Source organism: Punica granatum, chromosome 1 (assembly GCF_007655135.1).
Source record: "Punica granatum isolate Tunisia-2019 chromosome 1, ASM765513v2, whole genome shotgun sequence".
Taxonomy (NCBI): Eukaryota; Viridiplantae; Streptophyta; class Magnoliopsida; order Myrtales; family Lythraceae; genus Punica; species Punica granatum.
The window spans coordinates 4,503,751-4,527,009 of record NC_045127.1 but is presented as its reverse complement, the minus strand read 5'-3'; the positions used below and the strand labels follow the sequence as shown (position 1 = coordinate 4,527,009).

The window sequence follows — 23,259 nt, the reverse complement described above, 5'->3', positions numbered from 1 at the left end:
GGAACTGCAGGAGGAGTAAATCGACTTACTGTTATTTATTTATCGATCTTTAAATTTTTATGAAATTACTATTATTTGCCGTCCATCGGAAAGTTTATGCATCTGATTAGGAACTGCAGGAGGAGTAAACCGACTTCTAAGCCAACGAACTTCGCATCGTATCCACATCATTTGTTGAGCCATATTCCCGAACATTAGACAATTCACGGTCGATGGTACTCCAGTGAGCCAGAGAGTACCGTCACCACTTGCACCCTCGGACAATGATATAACGAGATACAACTGTGAGAAACGACTCGGCAGGCATTAAAGAATCGAAATTTTCCCGACTTAGGGCCTAAAACTGCAATTTATTACTGACCCAACAGCGAAGATTTTTTTTGTTTCCAGATCCATAGACAAACATAGGCTTCCCCGAGATACTGAATGAACGAATGGGGCTCAATGAAGTTTGGGGAAAGAAGATATACAACAATTTGATTACACCTAAGGAACATCGCTTGCCAGTTGCTCCAACCAAACCAAACTAAACCTTCAGATGCTTGATGGCTGTGTGAACATCCTTGTCCCCTCTCCCGCTGCAGTTGACCACGACCTTTGTCCCGTTGGGCAGGTCAGGGCAGAGCTTCTCGAGATACGCCAGGGCATGGGATGTTTCCAGAGCTGGGATTATGCCCTCGAGTCGCGATACCCTCTTAAAAGCTGTTCATGCCGACAAATGGAGAAAAAAGACCAGCCAATAAGAATCGAATCAAAGTCAAATGGAGAGCATTGCAGAGAGAATAGATGGAAACCGAGCAAAAAGCCTGCCCAACTCCATTCAGGTTCAGCATATTTGAGTATTATAGTGAAGGGTGATTGTTACTACAGAAGAGTTATCTTTACGTGTTCCCTGCTAGCAATGCTGGGGACTGCAAGTTCAAGAATGCAGCTCTGACAAATCTAGCAACGACATGAGGAGAGAAAGATGGCAAAGCTCCTATACCTTCCAATGCTTCCTCATCGGTGACGCTGTGGTACTCAGCCCGTCCAATGTCCTTCAGAAAACTGTGCTCAGGTCCAACTCCAGGATAATCCAATCTGATACGCACATTTACCATCATAAGACTAAAAATAAGGAACCCAAAAAAGAAATGGAGAAATAATATATACTGCCAGACTGCAAATGCCATCCCATACCCTGCACTAATAGAATGAGGCTCAATAATCTGCCCATCTTGATCCTGCAATAGATAGCTCATAGCCCCGTGCAATACCCCGACCTCTCCCTTGGACAGAGTAGCGGCATGTTTACCACTATCTAAGCCAAAACCGGCAGCCTCCACACCAATTAGACGGACATCCTCGTCCCCCACAAATTCATGGAAGAGTCCCATAGCATTAGACCCACCACCCACACAGGCAACCAGGATGTCAGGTTTTCCACCCCACTTCTCAAGGGCTTGCCTTCGGGTTTCCTTCCCAATCACTGCATGGAACTCCCTGACCATCATGGGGTATGGGTGGGGCCCAGCAACAGAGCCTAGGATGTAGTGGGTCGACTCCACATTGGTCACCCAGTCGCGTATAGCTTCTGAGGTAGCATCCTTCAGAGTAGCTGTCCCAGAATGCACTGGTCTAACCTGCAAAGGAGATTGGAGAAGCAAATGGCTCTCAATACATATGGAGACTGATGATCTAATATATATAAACATCTACCTGGCGCCCGATTTTTTCATAATTTTTCTTATCTATTATTTAAATTATATTTTTAACATTAAATTCTTTCAACTATTCAACACTTTTTCCTCAATTCAACAACAAAATCATTACTTTTTTATCTTCTTCAAATTCTCACATAATTTTTCCCAACTACTTTGTCTTTATCTCTTTAAATTAAACTAAATCAAATTAAATCACACTTAACTTCGTTACAATCACAATGAAAAAGTTTGGGCTTAAACAATTCAAGAGATCCTCACAACCAACGGGCATATGAATTCAATTTTCATTTGAAAGTATATAATTGCAATTTAATTTTAGAATACCATCAAAGAGGAAATGGCTTATTAATGCATCTATGTCCTGCTACAAACTATGTACAACGAATACCAATTGTAGATTGCCTACTGGGTAATTTCACAATGAAAAGAAACGACTTTCCACAGTTCAGACTACAATTGAATACAGGAAGTTACAACTTCATGTCTAATGGCCCTTTTCAACATTTCAGCTAGTTTAGTTGTTCGGTCTCTCATCAGTCGATTCGGGGGAGATGCAGAAACCACATAAAAGGGCAGTGAAGAAAATTCATTACTCAATGACAGATTCCAAAGCTTAAAGAACCCTCTAGAGGAAACACATCAAAGATTTAACTTCTTTCAGCCAAACACAAGGGGTTAACTTTAAAAACCCACCTCAGCTCCAAGGAGTCGCATTCGGAAAACATTAAGGGCCTGCCTCTCCATATCTTGTGCACCCATGTAAACAATGCATTCCAACCCGAACCTAGCACAGACAGTAGCGGTCGCAACTCCATGTTGCCCTGCTCCAGTCTCGGCAATAATCCGCTTCTTACCAAGCCGCTTGGCCAGGAGGGCTTGGCCAATGGCATTGTTGATCTTGTGGGACCCTGTGTGGTTGAGATCCTCCCTCTTGAGGTAAACAAGAGAACCCTCACCATTAGGGCGCCTGTAGTGCTCGCTGAGCCTCTCTGCAAAGTAGAGTGGGCTCTCTCTACCAACATAGTCCCTCAGAATGCCACTCAGTTCTTTCTGCAGAAACGCATCGATAGAGTCATTGACACTAGCAAGGAGACGGAAATTTCAAGAAAAAGTCGATAACTTTTATCAGTAGACTGATTCAATCAATTCATCCAATCGTAAAATGACTAAAATTATCAGAGCCTGGAAGCTACAGTTGAAATTGAATGAACGGTACTGAAAAAAATGCTTAACAAAAAGATATAAAATTTCAAGTTAATTCGTCCCGCAAGAGCTTGCTATCACGAAAAAATTGCTCCTTTCCGCTAGCTTCTCTCAGCAGACGATCAGAAACTCAATTCAACACTCACACATTATCCCCATTCTATCAAGTTAAAGCAGGACATACGGAGCTAAACTATCTCAATCATCAACAGAGAAACACATAAACAAACAATATTTTCTCTAAAAGAAACAATTTTTCAGGGGAATCAACAAAATTAAATTCAATCCAATGCAATGCCAAATGGGGGGAAATGGAACCTGAAACTCCTCATCCACGGCGAGGGCATGGAATGCTGACTCGAGCTCGGAGAGGGCGTGCATAAGGGTCTCGGGGACGTACTTCCCCCCGAACTTCCCGAAACGGCCGAAGGAATCAGGACGGAGGAGGCGGGTCGGCTCAGCCTCCATTTGAACGGGCGCGGGGGAGGATTCCCGGGCGAGGGTGCTGGAGATTCGGGACTTGTGGCCAGCGGGGCGGAAGGTGGCCGGACGGCAATCTTGCTGAGAGGAAGGTGTGAATGGTAGAGGAGGGAAGAGGATTGGGTGTGGGACCTGCCGTGGAGGGTCGACGGAGAGCTGGTGGCGGCGGAGGTCGCGGCCATGACAGAGATGCAGGAAATAGACAGGGGAGGAGATTTGGAAGAAGAGAACAGTCATTTTTTTATATGTAGTGATTTTTTCCATTTTTGGTAAAATATTTAATCAGATTTTGTAAATGTGGCAATGTTGGCACTTGGCATTGCATGTAATATGAGCACGTATTAATTGTAAAAAAAATTAAATGGTAAATCTAACAATCATACATATATATATGTATGTATATGTCGTAAGCAGTTACATATGTGTGTGTGTGTGTATGTCGTTAAAAATCCATCTGATGGATGAAATAAAATTCTCATTCCGACTTATCTCTCTCTAAATATAAATATAAATTAATAGGGGCAATCTATGTGATTTTCGTGAAAATTATGTCGTTTGTGCATAAAAAAAGAAATTGCAATAATTGTTATCAGTTACCGCTAGGATTATAAAATATCTCGTAGCAAAAAAGAAGCATTATAAATATTCCAAGACAAACGAGATTTTTTTTTCATTTTTAGTATATTCATACAAAACAAAATTGAAAAAGAATTGTTTTGTGCTCATATGCTATGTGACCTTTGCTTCAAATTTCATTTCCATTTTACATAGTGCATTCAACAGACCACTTTAGATTATTTAATTGAGAAGTTGTATTTACTACATCTAAAAATATGAGATTCACGAGAATTTTTAGAAAATAAACATTCATTATGTGAAAATTTCGCCCATTCTACGTTTGGAGACGATTTCTTATTTTTCATTAATCTATATATATATATATATATAAGTTAATATGAATGTAGGATAACATTGAGATCACTTGATAATTTCAGACTTACCAAATTTGTAGGTACAAATAGTTTTGGCAGGTGAATTTAAGAAAATAGAGATATTTTGGTGTTGTAGTGTGTACTTACTCGAAAAAATCATATTTGAGTTTATCAAAAATTAATTACTCTAGTTAGTTAATTAATCAAATATAGGCAAGTCCTAAAAACCATATTTGGATACATACTAATTATGCCACGTGAAAACACAGGAGGTGTATCTCGTTTAGCAAGGGAATTTATTTATATGTTATGTAGTTTTAGATGAGAAAATATTTAAAATAATTATTTTATGGAATTGCAACTTTATGTGCAAACTGTGCATTAATAAAATCCGAGATGCTATGGCCAAAATTTAAAATAACAAATAAATGAATCTGAAGTGCAAAAGGTAAAATTATGATAATTTAAATTTAATTTATGTACAAGACGTATATTCTTTTGAGATTATTTGTAGGGCCTAGGAAGAGAAGAAATCAAATGAGGAATATATAAATGAGAATTCTTAATTAACACTAATAAAAATAAAACCAATAAAAAAATAAATTTGAGAAAAAGCATCGACCAGAAGGGGACATAACTCTGTTATTAAGTATTTACTATTTAGTGTAATGTAATTTTTTCTCTTAGAAGCCGTAAGCTCGCTTTATAATCACCTTATTAGAAAATGCCAATTATATGCATTTTTGAACAAACACGACCATTTGGATGAAGATTAGCATGGTAAATTTAAATGATAACCATTCATGACCTATCTCTCCCGTTTCGTCTCTCCATTTCGCTCTCAATTTAACGTGTCCAATAAATCAAGAAAGTGAATTTATTTTCATTTTGTATACTCGATCTTTGTGTTTGTTCGTCAAATATGCCCAAATCTCTTGGAGAAAATGTGGAGAAAACTTCAATTAAGTAGACGAGCATAATAGAAAAGGGAAATACGAAATTACCCTTTTTTTCTTACTGTACATTTGTCAAAGAAAAAGAAATTATACTAGTTTTATTTAATTAAATTTCTCCTTTTTTTCCCTCCTTCAACCTTCTGGGCTGTAAGATATGTACGCAAACAGTACATTGATACATGTTTTTGCCTGCTCAGAAATCTACGATGGGTTCTCCGATTGTCAAGTTCCTCTCCACTGTCCAAGGCAAGTTAAATAGCTTGGCCATGATGAACTTGAATATCTTGTTCACGTTTATGTTGTGTGTCGTGCTCGAGAAAAATAGCGTCGCCTTCATTGCTTTAGCATAAGCCCGAGCCTGTGTTTAAATACGAAAGAAACAAATATCAAGTATTGGGAAGCAAATTCACTATCTGGAGACTCCCAACAAATCTTTTAATAAGGATATTGTTCAAGCAAGAGTGATCAATTCTTCATATTCGAGCGGTGGAAGAATTTTATTTTATTTTATTTTTAAAGGGCCTACATCTCATTAAAAAAAAAATCAATTAGAGGAATGTACTCAAGCGAAATGATCAGATTGTGATCACGATGTCATTACCTGTGTAACGATCGTCCACTGCAAATCTGGGGGAAGTCTAACAAAATCATCGAACTTGGTCCCGATTAATACTGGAATTGCAGTCTGCAGATGGTTCAACAACAGGAAACAAATATTCATGTGCAGAGAAAATAAAAAATGTAGGACCAACTATAATAAATCCTAATAATAAAAATAATAATAGCATTTAAAATTCAACAACAAATTGAATAAAATAGAAGTTGCATCATTTCTCATCCACCAACACCCCTACTTAATTACGTAACAATTCTTAAATCTGAAGTCATGCTGCTGTAGGGCTTTCTTTTTCTTTCTTTTCGTTTTTTCCCCCCTTTGTATTGGTTTTAAAGAAAACATATAAAATAGAGTAGGACGTTCGGTTAAAATGCTTAATTGATTCCTGCATGGTTAATTACATACTACCGGGGCTTTCTCGAAGGGAATATTAGCAAATCGTTAGGGTGTGTTTGGATTGAGAGTTGAGTTGAGTTGAGTTTTGATTTTAATTGGTTTGTAATGATTGTATTGTTGAATTATGAGAAAAAGTGTGAAAAAATAATAAATAATTGAGAGAAAATAATAATTAAGTAATGATTGTGTTGTTGAATTGTGAAAAAGTAATGAATAGTTTAGAGAATTTAATATTAAAAATTGAATTGAATGGTTAAAAATATTTTAAAAATAAAAAAAGTAATGATTGTGATGTTGAATTGAAGATAAGTGAAGTTGAGTTGAGTTGAGTCGAGTCGAAAATTATTGTGAATCCAAACATACTCTTAAAAATTCATATTATATACGCCTATATTCTCATTCAGTTACATAATGTGTGCAAATAAATGGCTTCTCTTAACAAAAAAAAAAAACTATGCATGGGAAAAGCAGCAAGTCTCATAGACCATAATTGAGTTTTGCTTTAACCCTTTTAGCAAGGAAAAATCATAGAATCTTTGATTTTGAAAGAGGTTTGATTAGCACTTCAGACCTTTGGACGGTGCATTCTAACTTTTCCTTTTGGACATATTACTCAAGCAAAAAGAAAAGAATAATTGGCAAAAAAAAAAAAAAAAAACTTAGATGTAATTCCAAATCAATGAATAACATAAACTGCAATTTCAATTTGTAGCATACCTGGTTCCACTTCCTTGCTTGCTTATACCACTCAATAACACTGCAAATCCGCACAGATTCAATTACTAGCTACGGAAAATTTTACTTCAAAATAAGAGAGATTTTTATGTGCGTATATATAAATTATATATTTACCTGTTTAGCGTACAACGACTCGTGAGATCGAACATAAACAAAATTGCCACTGCATCCTTGCAAGCTATTGGTAGATGATTGCTCGACTTGTTGTCACCTACATTAATACCTTTTAGTGCGGAACCATGCAGAAGCGCTCGAGTCGATTTGGTGGAAAATGAAATTTTGGTACCCGAATTAATTATGAGACAATCAATTGGACTGACCTCCAACATCCCAAATGCTAAAAGAAATCTTAGCACCTTGGACAACTAATGTTTTGTCCATCAGATTCAATCCTGCCATTTGCAGGCTCCTCTTCTCCTGCTCATCTCCCACATACTTAATCTTCAAACAAAAATAACCCCAAAAAAAATTAAAAAAATAACACCATTTAATTAATTATGTTATTACTCGAGAAAACAAAATGAAAGAAGAATAAAAATTGCAAAAACACTTTTTTCCCCCAATCACAAAAACAAATATATATATATATATATTTTTTTTTCCTTGTTTCAGAAAATTGGGATTAATTGCATACCACAAAGCTTGTTTTGCCAATCTGCCCATCGCCCAACAAACTGATCTTCAGGGGAACCAAATCCGAATCCGACTCGAACCCATCGTCGACCCTCGGGGAAGTCCCTTCCAGTCCTGAGCCTGAGCTGCCGGCCTCCTGCAGCAGAGAGGCGGGGCTGCGGCGGCGGGCGAGCCGCCGGTACCTTGCAGCCGGCCGCCCCGTGGAGCACGCCACGAGCTGCTCCCATATGAACCGGAAGAAGTCCCGGACAACCGCAACCCGCCTGATTATCCTCCACCTGATCAGGTCGACCTGGACGACCCTCCGGCACAGCTTGGTCATCTTCCCGGCGGCTTCCCGTACGAGCTCACGAGCCATATCGGAGGCTATGGATCACCGAAAAGGCTGCTGGGGAGGCTTCTTTTTCTTCTTGTAGTTTCTGCATAGTCTTTGCCGTGTCTTCTTAGAATGTCTGTTCGGTCTCTTTTGACAAACCAAAGAGCCACAGAAAGAGAGAAAGAGAAGCAGTCACTGTGCTACAGATAAAAGCAGAGGGGATAAGAGGAGACGGTTGACCGGTACTTTCTCCCCCACTATATATACACGCGCATATACATATATATATATATATATATATATATTCGTATGATAATTCGTGTCGAATTAAGATTACAATTTTATCCACACTAAAGTGGGTTGAATCGGGCTAGTTTTGTTTCGGCGTACTCGTATTGTGTCGATCGGGTTCAGTATTTCTCTCTGTAATTTTGTGCACGGTATCAAGGTAGTCCGGATTGCCGCCTGGGTGACTTTTACAAAGCGATGGGCAGTCCGGTCAATTGGCAAATTTATATTAATTGGAATAGGTCTAAGTAGGAAAATGCCAAATCGAACTTTGGCCATTAATTTGTGAGGGCATATTTGGAATTCTGTGGTTCCTCTTATCTATTTATTTATTTATTCGTAAAATTTAAAAAATCTTGAAAATAATAATATAATTTTGATTATGGTGATGGATCCTTGTCTACTTGCACAGGGCACGGGCATCTTGTGACGTGCTGTTGATTTTGAGATGAGGAAGAAAGCAATTTTTGGACTCGGGAATTAATGTGATTCTTATTATGGGACAGCGAACACTCAATAGCCAGACATATATAGCATGGTTTTATTTATTTGCTTCGAGAATATTAGACCCTATTAAGATATTAATTAAGAAAGATAATACGTTAATCCACGAACATCAAGCGTCTGCTTAATGAATTTCTTTTTTCGACCAGTTTACGGAAAATAAAAGTGTGACAGAGATCGGTAATATGCTTACGTTCATCATTACTTTCAGGTTATGATTAGTAGCGACAAGCATATATGTTGTGAGTAGATCATTGATGTCGATATATATCAAAGAGACCATATTCGTCGACTTAACTCTTTTCTAAATTTACTTCGATGAAAATATTGTAAAAATGGGCATCGGATGGTTCAATCAAGAATTAGTAAAATTATCCGGCTTGTAATTAAGTAGTCTTGCATCATCGGATAGTACTGAATCTGACTTTAGACTTTAGAGCAAGAAATCGTTCAAAACAAAGCCAATTTGAAATATCGTTTAAACAATACCATCTTAGATATTCTCTATATATATATATATATATATATATCACCCATTAATTCGCCCATTAATTGGTTCAACTCTCTCTATTTATCGACGAGTGAGAAAAATCTACCATGTAATTTTCAATCCTACGATGCCCATGCCTACCATGCTATAATTAAGTGACAAAATTAACATGACATATATATATATATATATAGATATAGATATTCACAATTTAATTAGATCTCTAACCCTTTTTCTTCCTTTCTTCTTTCTCACTCTAACTGATATAGATTTGCCCACTAACATATTTATCAATCATGGCATTTTTCATTCCCGGTAAACATTAATGAAGAAGAAGAGATTACATGTGACTGGTTGTTCGTGGGATTTGACAGTAAAAATGAGTCATCATGATGATTATTGGACGATTATATGTTAATCTTGTTGGCGGGGCAGCATGGAACATAGTTTTCTTTATTTTAATTTATTTTAATTTATTCTACATTTCTTTATGCTATGTCTATGTGTGTTGGATACATTCCTAGCAATAAAGGGAAAAGGTTAAACTGATCCCATGTTTATCTGACACAATGGATCTGAACATATGGAGCCCTTTGATTGGTAGATCTAGATCAAATAGCTTTTGGAATAAAGGCCAAGAATCCACAATTTATTTTTATTTTTTTTAAAAAAAGGTTAGTTCTAAGCAGTAAGCACCATCATGGTGACAGATATATTACTCAAACCCCCTTTCCTTTTCCTAAGTAATTTTCTAATATTACAGCAGCATTTCCATGTAAATATATACATGTATATGTATATATTGTGTGACATGTGCGTGGAGGATGTTGATGATATGATTTAGTAAATTATGCAAGAATCATAGTATATATAATAAATATATAATGTTTGTTCAGTCAATCTTCCTTCTCAATCAACCGGCCTATTGGAATACGATTGTCGATATAGCATATAGGGTAGTTATAAGTCCACTCCCCGGGCATTGTCGTCGATGAAGAACCCCTAACTTTTCCTTACGTGATGAAGAAGTTGGTTGATGGTGACACCATAAATTAGATGTCTTTTTTTTTTTGGCTAGATACCATAAATTAGATGTTATATATATGTGTGTATATATATATATACGCTTTCAATTTCCATGCGAGTAATGTAATATTCGATGCTTATTAAATAGCGTGTAACGCAATGGTGTACGCTCTCGTCTAATAATCAAAAGGTTTAAAGTTTAATACTCTTGGTGTGATGGAATTATTCGCACCAATTTATTCAAAATTCCTATTATATTATATTAAGCACGCGAATCTCTCTTATAATTGAAAAGTTTTTCGACGCTATTTAGAAAATTGTTTTGGAGACTTAACAAAAACCGTCTCTTTATTGAAATATTAAATAACATTACATTATGGAATTTTTTTAAAAAAAAAAGTCAGTCAATTTCCTTCTTTTGAAACTTGAAAGGTTCCATGAAATTGTCAAAAAAAGAAAAAAGAAAAAAAGTGTGTTAGTGTCGAGCCTGCTGTTTTCGAATTTCAAAACAGTAGCAGCCATTTCCATGCAATGCATGCGTGGAAAAATTAGTGTCTTTTATGTGCAAAATTATAATTATAATTATAATAATAAAACTTCTAGGTTTTCACGATGGCATGGCTTCCCTTTCAAATGAGAAAGTAGGTGAAAGTTCAGTTCTCACAACTAACTAGTTTAAAAGTTGACATGGAGTTATCTTCGTAATCAATCATGCATATCGTTAAAAATCTACGTAGTCAAATCTCTACGTCTGATATTCTAGGAGTGATGAATAATCCATCTGATGGATGAAAACATGATATCGATCATTTTCTCTTCTTCAATAAAAGTGCGTTCATGTTAATAGATATGAAAACTAATATATAAGGGACATGCATGAAATAATTATGACATATATTAAATGAAAAATAAATAAGTAACCAATATAGGTTGGTTCAAGTAATTTGACACTCGTTCCCCTTAAATAAAATATCTGGTTAGAGTCTTATAAAAAGAGAAAATCCATGTTGTGAGAATTTTACTTTTTTAATGAGCGGATCGAGTTCGAACTGAATTAATTGAGGCCCGTTAGATTTTTCGAATATCAGATAGACACCGAAAATATATAACTGAGTAAATACAAAAGCATCCTACTATATTCTCGTATGCGACCCGTTAACTACCAATAGGACGAAATTCGTTAGGTATATCCTTTATGTTAATATATATATATATATATATATTATGATTTAAACCTTGGAAAATATTGCTCCATTAAACAAGAGTATAAAAAATTCAACAAAATTCTATTTTTCTGGGCAATATATCTACACTACAACATTAGAAATAAATGAATAAATTAGCGTACAGTACAATAAAAGGAATTAAAAAATGTGGTCCGGACTTTTCCTGATCCAATGGATATTGCATTTGGTGAGGGGTTCTAATAGCTTTGGTCCACGAGGAGGATACACATCAATTTATGTATACCACTACATAATGCATACATATATATATATATATATATATGTATATATTATAGCCACCTAACTTTTACTATTATGATTATTTTTAAGCTTCGTGTACTATGGATTTGTTTGATGACGGGTATTAATATTATCATAGCTAGGAAGTTGGGGGAGGATTGAAAAAGGGTGCACCAAACTCATCTATTTTTTAATGATTCATGAATTTAGTTGGACCGACCCAACAGATATAACTTGAACTCTTATACGTTCTTATATATTCCATTGCATTAATCGCGCGAGTCGCCAAATCACTAAGTTCAAATTAATTTGTAAAAGCAGGACAAGTTCACTTCCAGGCTGAGAGCTCCGGCTATCTTGACGGCGCTTGTTTGTCAAGAGTAACCTGAAGGTGGTTCGGCTATTCGATAGGACCTGCATAACATAGAATTTTCCGCAATGCGGTTATGCCTGTATATACCTGCCGGCACATCAGCTCCATTCGGGTCCTGAACAAAAAGGACCAGGCATATTGCATTAAATTCCATCCCTAGATCTCGTGTTCCTCTGAGCAGTCCATGGCCTCTTAACAGAAGAGCTACAGGCTGATTCGATTCCCGCATTTCGCCTGTGGCCACTCATTTCCTCTCGAGCCTCCGCTGAACTGAACTTCCTATCCTCCCAAGGAGAGTTCATGAGAAAAACGAACAGCATCACTTTGACCTACCATCAGAGGAAATGAAAATAAGGCAGCCTGCACTCAGCAGCGTCGTCACTTTTTAATTGTCAAATGTGCTATGCTACAATCTCATCGCCTATTAACTAAAAATTGTAAATAAACCACTAGATTTATATAAGATCCAAGCACCAGAATCTCTAGAAACAATCGAAACAGGGCAAGGAATTCTCTAGAACAGTCTGGTGAATCCTAACTCCTAAGCTAAAGATAGATCAGTTGGGATGGCTATCGGTGTTCTTGCCCCTCATCGCATTATGTTGACAACATTTGAATACCTACCGTACAAAGAGAAGCACAACCTCTCTCTATCATCCCCAAGGTGCTGAAGTCGGCACGAAGTATGATCTCATAGAGGAACTGACGATGGATGTCAAAGGTACTAACAGATTGGTAGATATTTCCCGACCATCTCAGCATCTTCCTGACTCAAGTCCTTGCTTTGCTGTGAGTACTGGGGCTGCAAACCACTGTCGGATCTTGGGTCTCAAAAAACAGACATATTTAAGGAAAAAGGATTCTTGAAAAGAATTTGGAAGCAGACCTTCTATGAATCACACAATGAACATGTCTTTAACATGACAAATTTCAAGGCCTGAGGATGATCTGTCCTGACAGGCAAACTCCCACAGCCATGGCCCGCGGCATTTCAATTATTCGGAGAGAAACTGAGCCAAAAGATGAGACCCAATGACGAAAGCATGTATCATATATTCACTTCATCTGCTTCCTCTTCGCAGAACCTACAAGTACAATAATCCATCATCATCTATCTACAACAGATGAAAGATCGTCAGACAAAACTTGCGAAGATAGAATTGAAAACAAATACTATATACACGTGCACACACATGCACGTGCACATATATAATAGGTCATCCATGTAAGTGTTGTTTCACAAATTAACTTTACCATATATGTACAAAGCCTTCTCCCTCTCAGCAAGATCCATGTTGTGTCATAAAAATGATACTCTTTTGCTCCTCTCAGGTACCATATTTCCGAGAATTTCAAAGCCACTGAAGCCCTTCAGTATCTTCAATGTTGCAAAATCCCTTTGTGCTGAGAAAGGGTACTTAGCCAATCTACTTAGGAAAACGCTGGTCTGATGGAAATTGAGAACTTTTCAATCTTGAAAAACTTCTCAATGTCTTTCGGAACTTTGGCATTCTTGCTATGCAGCAAAATATCCAATTCTTTCAGGTGAACTAAGTTTGATAGATTAGGGACAGTCACAGAAGACATACACGTGACTTTCAGATTGACTAAACTAGTCGGAAGATTAGGAAGAGTCCTTATCTTGTTGCATTCCTTCAGATCGAGAGTATGGAGACTAGTGAGCCTTTGGATGGTCGAAGGAATTCCACTCACAATGGTGCGATCCAGTCTTATGATTCTCAGACTGGTCAGGTTTCCAAGCTCGGATGGAATTTCTCCGGCCAAATTAAGACATCCTGATGCACTTATCACTTCAAGCTTCTCCAACTTCCATAGGGAATCTGGCAAATTCCTAATGGGGCAATGATCAATTTTGAGCACTTCCAAATTACTCAGGCTTCCAATAGTCTCTGGTATGATAATAGTAGAGGTATGCGATAAGCTCAACTTTGTCAATGACTGCAACTGTTCAATGCAGGGTGGAATTACCACAAGTAGCTCACAGTTATCCAGAAACAAATTCGTTAACTTCACTGGTAAGTCCACCAACGGGAGACTAGAAAGTGATTTGCAGGATTTGACACTGAGAATTTCAAGATTTTCCATGTTCCTTGAGAGAGGTACTTCTCTTATGGAGCTCCCTTCAAGATGTAGCTCCCTTAATGCTGCCAGAGAACCAAGCCCTTCGGGTAGATCCACGAGGCTCGGACAGTTCCTCATGTCCAAGAACTCCAAAGCTTTTAGCTCAGTAATCGAGGGGCCAACAGCAGCAAGTCTTCTGCAATCTTTAAGAATTAATCTCTTCATACGCGGGAGCGCAGGGAAGTTAGGAGTGCTTGTCAGTTGATGGCAACTACTGAGGTTAAGAACTTCCAGCTTGCCAGCTTCCTAAAAGAGAATTGAAAATTTAGATAAGATTGGTATTTGACTCACACTTGATGACAGGAGAAAATGAAGGAACATGTTTGAGATAGTCAATACCTTCAGTGAGCTCCATCCATTCCAATTCTCGCTGACATTGCTTTTTGATAAATCAAGAACGACTAAGTTCTCCAGATTCAGGCCATACGGTATATTCAGTAAGGCATGGCCATGATGACTCAGCCATCTCATGCTGGTTAAACACCCTTGAAATTTTCCCTGGAGATTTGAATTGCCTAATCCAAGACACCAAAGGTTTGATAATTTTTTAAATTTCTGATGGCTGAAGCAATACGTCTCTGACCGAATACCGTGATCCAAATGAATGGCTTTAACATTCTTGTTTCCCTGTTCAATAGAGAACTGGAATTAGTTTCAACGAGAAAAGGCAGAAAATTCAACTCCGAGTAAAGACGTTCTGGAATATCCTTATTTCAAAATTGAATAAATCATGTAATACTACTAAATGATGGCGTACCATTTCATTCTGGAGAACCTCTATGGCATCTTCATTGTGCCAAAACCTACTTTGCCGTTCTAAATAACCATTGCTTTCTTGTCGGATTATTTCCCGTCCAAGATCTCTATATAAATCGTGCATCAACAGCTCATTATTGTCCCCAATTCTTATCAAGGACCTTAAAATCAAGTCTTCTATTGTAGTCTCCGGTGAAAACCCACGTGCTTTCCACGCATGAACTGAAATTCTACTATCCATTCCAATAAAAAGACAGGCAATATCCAAAAAGATCTCTCGCTGTTCACGACTTAATGCTTCATAGCTAATTTTCAATTTGTCTAGGATATCCATCCTGGTCTTCAAACTTTTCCATGCCTCTTCCCACACACCCTTTTGCTTTTGGAAGCTTAGAAAAGAACCTATAGCCACAATAGCTAGAGGAAGCCTTCCAGTGGCCTCTACAATCTTCCAGGAGAGACTAGCAAAGTCAGGAAGCGGGAAGTCCTGCCGGAATGCATGCTTGCAGAAGAGTAGGAAGGCATTATGTGGATGCATTTCCTTAACTTCGTATAACAAGGCACCTTTTTCCGGAACATTGCTGAAAACATGGGACATGCAAAGAGCATTGACTTCTCGTGTCGTGATGATAATTCTGCTTCCTCGGCCGAACCAACTAACATCTCCCACCAGATTATTGAGCTGCTTAGTCTGATCAACATCATCAAGGAGAATAAGCACTTTCTTGTTAGAGAGACTGCGTTTTATCATTGCTTTTCCGGCATCAATATAAGCAATCTCTTTGTACTTTATCCTCAAGACATCAGAAATTAGTCGACTTTGCAAGGATTCTAAACCCTTGGACCCTAGTGATGCTTCTCTAATATTATCGAGGAAGCTGCAGTAGTCAAATTGATCCTGAAGATGGTTGTAGATGAACTTGGCAATTGTTGTCTTGCCAATGCCACCCATTCCACAAATGCCGATCACTTTTACGTCATGTGCATCCATCTCCAACAACTTCATGACTTCGTACATATGATCTTCAATTCCTACTAAGTTTTTAGTCACATCAAGATATGGCTTCTTCAATTGTTTAAGAACCTCTGATACCACCTCTCTTATTACCTTTCCTTGATACCTAGAATATGTAGAGGGTAAAAATGGCATGTCAGAAGCTTAATGGAAATATTTTATATATCTAACTGATGCAAAAACTTATAATGTTAACTATGCCTAATCAAGGAGGAGATGGCACAGATAAAAATTACCCATTGCTGGTTAAATCCCGTCCTTTGAGTGCCCCAACCTTTGTGAGAGCATCCCTCCACTCTTTGATCATTTCAGTACTAAATTTCATCGACTCCATATGCATGGAAAATGCCTCGTCATAACTTCCAGTTTGTTGTCGAACTTGATCAGGCGCAACATCAAAAAAAATGGGAATTATCTTTTGCTTCTTGGTGGACATGCATTCCACCATTTTCGCCACCTCCTTCAGGCACCATTTGCTGGAAGCATAGCCTTTAGAGAAGATGGGTATGGAGACTCTTGACTGCTCAATTGCTTCCAGAAGCTCCGGACCTATCTCCTCGCCAAGACGGAGCTCTTCGTCGTCTCTAAAAGTGCGGATACCAGCATCTTGAAGACTAGAATACAGAGAATCAGTGAATCCTGTGCGAGTATCCGGTCCCCTAAAGCTCAGAAAGACTTCATATTCATATCCTGGTTGAATAGAGGCTGACGAAGACGATGAAGGCTTCTCAGATCTTCCCTGTACCTGGACCCGTCCACCGCTGCAATTTAGAATTTCCAACTCTCGCAAATTAATTAAGCCTGTGAGTTTCGGGATAGATTCTGCAGCTGTACGGGTAACTTTTAGATTAACTAAGCTATACGGAAGCTCAGGGAGAGCCCGTAGCTTCAGGCAGCCATCTACGTAGAGCGTCTGGAGATGAGAGAGCCCAACAATGCTTGCTGGGATGCTGGCAATACTCGTGTGGTCTAATCTCAAGATTCTTAAATTGATCAACTCGTCAAGCTCAAATGGAACTTCTCCGCTCAAGTTTAAACACCCTGAAGCATTTAATTGTTCGAGTCGATACAACTTCCCAAGAGAACACGGCAAGCTTCTTATAGGACACTGATCAACGTTGAGCACTTTCAAGTTTCTCAAGTTTCCAACTGAATCAGGTAGGCATACAACTCTCGTACGCGATAAGCTCAGAACCTCTAATGAGTTTAACTGACCAATAGAAATCGGAACATCAATTAGCGACTCACAATCATCCAATACTAACTCCACTAGTGCCACTATGAACCCAATCGACTGTGGGATCCGATTCAACAATCTGCACGATTTGGCACTGAGAGCACGAAGCTTTTTCATACCTTCCGAGATAGGTATCTCTCGTATGGGACAGTCATCAATGAGGAGCTCCTCTAATTCTACTAGAAAACCAATCTCACCGGGTAGCTTCTCCAGATTACTACAGTTCCTCAAATCCAGGAATTTTAAATATTTGAGATGCCTGATAGAAGGGTCAACAATGGTCAATGCACCGCAATCTTCAAGAATCAACATCTCTATACGTGGAAAGGAAGAGAAATCTGGAGTTTTCGCTAGTCGATGGCAGCTTGTAAGATTAAGAACTTTAAGCTTCACAGCATGCTGCAGAGCAAATGAGACATCAGCATGAAAATAAGAAACGAAGGTATATACCCGCACTATGACCCATAGTTCGATAAAAAAAATAGAAATACATGATACCTTATCTGAACTCCATCCATCCCAATTCTCATCCACGGCACTTTTGGATAGATCAAGAATAATCAGGTTCTCTGGATATGCAAAAGATGACATATTAAGTTTGGCAGATCCATGCCAACCGAGCCACCTCAACTTTAGCGGGAGTCCCCAACAATCTCCAAGAAGATTAACATCTGCTAATTCAAGGAATAGAAGATTTGGCAGTCTTTTTAACTCATCACTACAGATAAAATGTTGCCTAGACCCAATCCCATCATCGAAGGAGATTGCCTTGACATATTCTGCCCCCTGTTCAAGAAAGAACTAAATATTAATTAATCGACAAAACATATGAAACTCAAACAGCTGACAGAAACAGAAAACTCATTCCTGCGAAATGCTTCTCAAGACAAACTCCTAAGAGACATAGGAAGTGGTTATGATGTGAACCTCTATAACTGACCTTTTTTCTGTCGATTTTCTGCTTCTTCTGCTTGATTAGATATAATGCATCTTTACCCCACAACCTACTCCGCTTTGCTGGTTCTTTTGGGCCTTCTTGACGGACAATTGTCCGACCGAGGTCTCTTTGCTGATTAGGCATCCATAGCTTACTATCATATCCGATTTTGATAGCAGATACTTGAAGCAGGCCTTGAATTTCATCTTCTGGATAAAGATCCAAATCTCGCCACATGTAGAGTGCAAACCTTACATCCTTTCCAACCAAAAAGCACGCGACATCAAGAAACATTACTTTCTGCTCATAATTTAATGCATCATAATCAACCAACAATGTACGACCGACATCCACATTGGGTTCTCTTTCAAGTCTCTCTAGTGTAGCTTCCCATTCAGCCTTACTTCTTCCATAAAGGAGAGAGCCTATAACCTCAATGGATAAAGTATGCCCTTCAATTGCCGTCACAAACTTCCAAGATAGACAAGCGTATTCCACAGGTGGCGAGTCTTGCTTGAAAGCGTGGCTGCAGAAAAGTTGGAGAGCATTGTGGGGATGCATTCCCGTAATTTCGTAGAGGTGCTCAGTTTGTACAAATTCATCTAGGACATTTCTATTTCGTGCTGTGATGATGATTCTACTTCCTGGAGCAAGCCAATCAGGTTCTGGTGCGAGTGTGTCAAGTTGTTCGGGACGATCAACGTCATCCAGAATAATCAGGACTTTCTTGTCTGAAAGCCAGAATTTAAGCCTCGTTATTCCTACATGAATATCATTATCAGAAGCATTGGCAAGTCCATCAAACCTATCATCAAGTAAGCCGGAAATAAGTAGACTCTGCAGATATTTAAGACCATGGGATTGTGATATCTCTCGGATGTCACCGAGAAAGCAGAAAGCTTCAAAACGACCCAAGATCTTCATATAGATGGCCCTGGCCAGAGTGGTCTTACCAATGCCACCCACACCATAGATCCCTACTGTTCTCACATCATTTGCATCTAAATCCAACAATCCCATGATTGCTTCCATGTGATCGCTAACGGGCAACCAGAGACCTTTCCTCAGTTCTTTAAGAACCTTTGCAACCACCTGCCTTACTAGAGGTTCTTGATGACTGCAAAAGAGGGTATGTCAATTGGGAGATGGAGCAAACGGAGTTACCAAAAGTCACATCTATGTACATCATCATTAAAGAAAAGTTATCCCATTCGACATTTCTCCCATCCTTTTGTTCTAAGCAAAAGCTAACTTTATCATTTTCACGTTCTAGACAGGATTCGACACGAAGTGTGGGAATTTTTTCCATGCCGCGATTTTCTCAACTACAAACCAATTTTTGTTTATATATAATCACAAATTACTTTTTCTATCAGATTAACATCTCCATTAAATTTATTATATATTTGATAACATGGCAGCAACACTTCACCTATTTTCAACTACATAACTTAATTATTTAGTCCACCAAAAAAAACTTTTAAGTAAACTAGCCGTTCCACCAGCGCATTGCGCGAGATTATTACTCATGAAAAAATAATATATTTTATTATATAATTAGACCTATAAAAATATTAATTAATTTATGATTGTAGAATTAAGTTTTTGATAATTTTGAAATTGACGATGGAATGAAATGAATATAATTACTTTTAATCAAAATTAAGTGCTTTATTTATATAAATAAGTAATTTATTCTATTAAAAAAGAATCATTCATATATTTTATTAATAATATCAACATAATAAAATTAATAAAATTATTTTAATCAAAATTAAGGTAATTAGTTTAAATTACAATACAAATTTAAACTCGTATGGCAAGACTGAAATGTATATGTAAAAGTTATAGGGGTTAATCTTGATTTGATGCAAGAAGTTTGGACCAATCTTAGCTTAGCCCTTTTAGTTTCGGTTTGCGTAAGTATGAAAAAATATATTTACATAAATAAATAATAAGGTTTTTTTCATAAGTATAAAAGAATAGTTTTACATGAATATGTACTTTATATATATTTAAACTCTTTATTGCATAAGTAATAAACTATTTTTAGAAGTAATAAGCATAAGATATTGCCGCTATTTCTCTGCCCGATATATTGTTGATGCTACTGGAGCTTCAGTTAGCACAACCTAGTTAAAGAACCTTTAATTAATCCATACCTATCTATCTATCTATCTATATATTAAGTAATTCACATTACTTTCACAAGAGTCTTCCGTTCGTGGGAGGAGAAGCAGCCATGTAAACATTGACCATCTCTCATTAAATACATTCTTTTTTCCATTTAATCATTTTTAACTCTCTTCTTCCTTGTGGGTGAAGCAATGAAATAGAGAGCTGAATCTTGACACGTGGCACCATCTCATCAATCGTTGGATGACACATGACCCAGTCTTGTTGAATCTATTTTTCCGTTTCGCTATTATATATTATATATAGATTCCAAAAATTAAAGAAAAAAGGAAAAAGGAAAGTTGCGTGTGGTTCTGGAGTTGAGGATCAACTGGCAACCCACCCCCTATATTATAAGAAAATGAATATTTGTGATTTTATAATTTAAAAAAAAAAAAGGTTTTGGTAGACATGAGAAAATAGTGAAAGTTCATGATTTCTCATTTCATTTATCTTATCCAATCCTGGATCTCAATTATTATTTCTAAGTTTTATAAATTTAGGAATCCTAGGAATTAAACATTAAATGATAGAAATTAATAACCAAGAAGAATTCAACTCTTTGTTAAATAGAACAGGTGAAACACCTTAGTGCGCTGACTCGGCTTAACTAGATTAGTCGGAGCCTATAGGGCTTCCGGATATAAGGGTACACATTGAAAAAATATAATAGGCTAAACCTGGAAAGAAAATCATTTATTTATAGCAATTCTATTTTATTATTTTGCCTTTCAATTCCATTTTGGCAGGGGCTATTTCCATCCCCTCGGCTAATACACTCCATTTATTACCCATGGAACCAAAACGTCCTCAATAGCACATTAATGACTCTAATTAACTTTGTATAAACCCTTAAATTACTCTCTAATTTCTCATCAATTGCTTTCTTAATCATTGCATTAAACTTGCCATCTGTAAAATTTTGTTTAAACTTCCCTTAAACCCATGTGAATGTAACCATTTCCCAAATAGAAGTACCACAGTCGTAATATATATAATAGATATAGAAGTATAGATAATAGATAAACATTAAACGTTATATGAAAGTTACCCATCGGCGTCCTTCTTAAGATCCCAACCCTCCATCTGTCCAATTTCGTAAAGAGCACGCCTCCAAAGTTGAACGATCTGGGGATCCAACTTATTGAGATGCTCTGCGAAGGATAGGGCGTAACTTCCAGTTTGGTTTCGAACTTCATCTGCTGAGATGTCGTAGAAAATGGGAAGTATCTTTTGGTGCCCTTGGCGTTGATCCTCCAACATCAGAGTCAACATCTGGAGGCATCGTTCACTGGAGGCGTAGTTCTTGGAGAAGATAGGTATGGAGATCTTGGATCGCTTTATCACCCTGCAAATCTCCGGGGATAGCAGCAGTAGCTGTTCTCTGACAGGGATCTCGTTACCTTCCCTGAAAACAGGTATCCCGGCATATACCAGGATATGGTAGATGTAATCAGCAAATTCCGAGCCAATATCTGCGGCATCAAAGCTCAAGAAAATTTCGTAGTCATAGTCCCGCAGCGGCCGCGGCGCCGCCTCCGGAGCCCTCTGCCGCGGTTGGGAAGTGACAGATGGAGCAGATGACAGATTGATGCCAACATCATCATCTACTTCCGTTGCCGCCGAATGAGCTGGAGCTGGAGGATGGTCTTGCTTATGCTTCCTCCTCAAGGCGCGGCCTTCGGCTTCGTCGGTAGCGGCAAGATGTGCTCGCCTCCGCTTCTTGAGGCGGCGGATAATTTTGTAGTCAAAGTACCCCGGCGGCCGCGGCGCCGCCTCCGGAGCCCTCTGCCGCGGTTGGGAAGTGACAGACGGAGCAGATGACAGATTGATGCCAGCATCATCTTCTTCCTGTAGCTTACGCTTCTTCCTCAAGGCGCAGCCTTCGGCTTCGTAGGTAGCGGGAAGATGTTCCCGCCTCCACTTCTTGAGGCGGCGGAACTTCACCATCGCCAAGATTACGGTCCGCAACCTGCGCCAATCTGCATCACGAGAAGCCATTGCTTATAGCTTGACGCCGGAAAGACTAGGGCTTTGAGGAAAATGAGGGCTGAGTCGACGATTTCAAAGTCTTGATTTGGACAATCCACTGTGTCCATGGAATAACATCTCTTCCCCGCTCCTGGAGGGGGGGACGGTTCCTCGAGGGAAGATGGGAACCGTTAAATCTTGAGTAAATTGATAAATTGGTCTCAAGTGATGCGTGTTTCATCAAATCTAACAACAAGAAATTTTATACATTAAATTGAATCTTTTAAGTGTACATCAAATATGACCTCAAAAAATTTTATACATCAAATTGAACATTAAAAGATTAAGTGTATATCAAATTCGACTTCAAGAAATTTTTTACATCAGATTAAATTTTGAGAGATTAAATGTACATCAAATTCGACTTCAAGAAATTTTTTACATCAAATTGAACCTTGAGAGATTAAGTGTATCTCAAATTCGACCTTTCGTCAGAATGTCGTCAAAAAATGGATGGAAAAATCTGATCTGACATTCAACCGCTGATGTGACATTGTTAATTATTTTCTTTCATTTTTTTATTATTTTCCATTTTTATCTGAATTAAAAAAAATATTTTTCACAGTTTTCTCACTATTTAGTCAGAGATGGAAAAAACTTTATTCTCTTAGTGCATCCTCCTCAATCGCTGGTGCTCTCGGATAGATTACGGCAACAACAATTGGCGAGTCTACGCTAAAAGCATTAGCGATTGAGGAGGATGTGCCGAGAGGAGGAAATTTTTCCCGCTACCGATTGAAAAATGAGAAAACGTTAGGAAATACTTTTTTAAACCAGACAAAAATGAGAAATAATAAAAAAATAAAAGAAAATAATCAAACAATGCCACATCAACCGTTGAATGTC

General features: G+C 38.0%; 3 protein-coding genes across 5 annotated transcripts; all 3 read right to left on the bottom strand.

Moving 5' to 3' along the window:
• Positions 1-306: 306 nt before the first annotated feature.
• LOC116192633 (tryptophan synthase beta chain 1) lies at positions 307-3,633 on the bottom strand. Its single transcript, XM_031521229.1, has 5 exons — positions 3,225-3,633; positions 2,397-2,753; positions 1,180-1,622; positions 986-1,080; positions 307-702 (listed from the first exon to the last, which is right to left on the bottom strand). The coding sequence occupies exons 1-5, from the start codon at positions 3,621-3,623 to the stop codon at positions 527-529; spliced, it is 1,470 nt and encodes a 489-aa protein (XP_031377089.1). The 5' UTR covers positions 3,624-3,633; the 3' UTR covers positions 307-526.
• A 1,620-nt stretch (positions 3,634-5,253) lies between these two features.
• LOC116201445 (septum-promoting GTP-binding protein 1) lies at positions 5,254-8,202 on the bottom strand. The gene is made up of 6 exons (XM_031532726.1): positions 7,659-8,202; positions 7,345-7,465; positions 7,139-7,235; positions 7,004-7,043; positions 5,876-5,959; positions 5,254-5,632 (listed from the first exon to the last, which is right to left on the bottom strand). The coding sequence occupies exons 1-6, from the start codon at positions 8,013-8,015 to the stop codon at positions 5,468-5,470; spliced, it is 864 nt and encodes a 287-aa protein (XP_031388586.1). The 5' UTR covers positions 8,016-8,202; the 3' UTR covers positions 5,254-5,467.
• A 3,714-nt stretch (positions 8,203-11,916) lies between these two features.
• On the bottom strand, positions 11,917-22,509 carry LOC116202239. 3 transcript variants are annotated; one of them, XM_031533720.1, is made up of 11 exons: positions 21,434-22,509; positions 19,161-19,324; positions 18,211-18,968; positions 17,769-18,056; positions 16,270-17,669; positions 15,020-16,139; positions 14,602-14,889; positions 13,375-14,508; positions 13,007-13,205; positions 12,745-12,932; positions 11,917-12,449 (listed from the first exon to the last, which is right to left on the bottom strand). In XM_031533720.1, exons 1-8 carry the CDS (start codon positions 22,381-22,383, stop codon positions 13,552-13,554), a joined length of 5,925 nt encoding a protein of 1,974 aa, XP_031389580.1. In that variant the 5' UTR covers positions 22,384-22,509; the 3' UTR covers positions 11,917-12,449; positions 12,745-12,932; positions 13,007-13,205; positions 13,375-13,551. The 3 variants fall into 3 exon arrangements, with proteins under 3 accessions (XP_031389580.1, XP_031389564.1, XP_031389573.1); XM_031533704.1 differs by having other exon boundaries at positions 18,211-19,324; XM_031533713.1 differs by having other exon boundaries at positions 12,745-12,922; positions 18,211-19,324.
• Positions 22,510-23,259: the final 750 nt, after the last annotated feature.

Bases quoted from the DNA above. Each gene is read 5' to 3' on its own strand.
- LOC116202239 (XM_031533704.1), bottom strand. From the start codon at position 22,383: ATGGCTTCTCGTGATGCAGATTGGCGCAGGTTGCGGACCGTAATCTTG. The intron at 19,325-21,433 runs GTAACTTTCATA...CCTCTTTTGCAG, and splicing joins CTTAAGAAGGACGCCGATGG to TCATCAAGAACCTCTAGTAA. The intron at 18,057-18,210 runs GTCAGTTATAGA...TTTCTTGAACAG, and splicing joins AGAAAATCGACAGAAAAAAG to GGGGCAGAATATGTCAAGGC.
- LOC116201445 (XM_031532726.1), bottom strand. From the start codon at position 8,015: ATGGCTCGTGAGCTCGTACGGGAAGCCGCCGGGAAGATGACCAAGCTG. The intron at 7,466-7,658 runs GTATGCAATTAA...TTTTGTTTGAAG, and splicing joins TTGGCAAAACAAGCTTTGTG to ATTAAGTATGTGGGAGATGA. The intron at 7,044-7,138 runs GTAAATATATAA...GCGGATTTGCAG, and splicing joins AGTCGTTGTACGCTAAACAG to TGTTATTGAGTGGTATAAGC.
- LOC116192633 (XM_031521229.1), bottom strand. From the start codon at position 3,623: ATGACTGTTCTCTTCTTCCAAATCTCCTCCCCTGTCTATTTCCTGCAT. The intron at 2,754-3,224 runs GTTCCATTTCCC...GCGTTTCTGCAG, and splicing joins CCGTGGATGAGGAGTTTCAG to AAAGAACTGAGTGGCATTCT. The intron at 1,081-1,179 runs GTATGGGATGGC...TGTGCGTATCAG, and splicing joins CCTCATTCTATTAGTGCAGG to ATTGGATTATCCTGGAGTTG.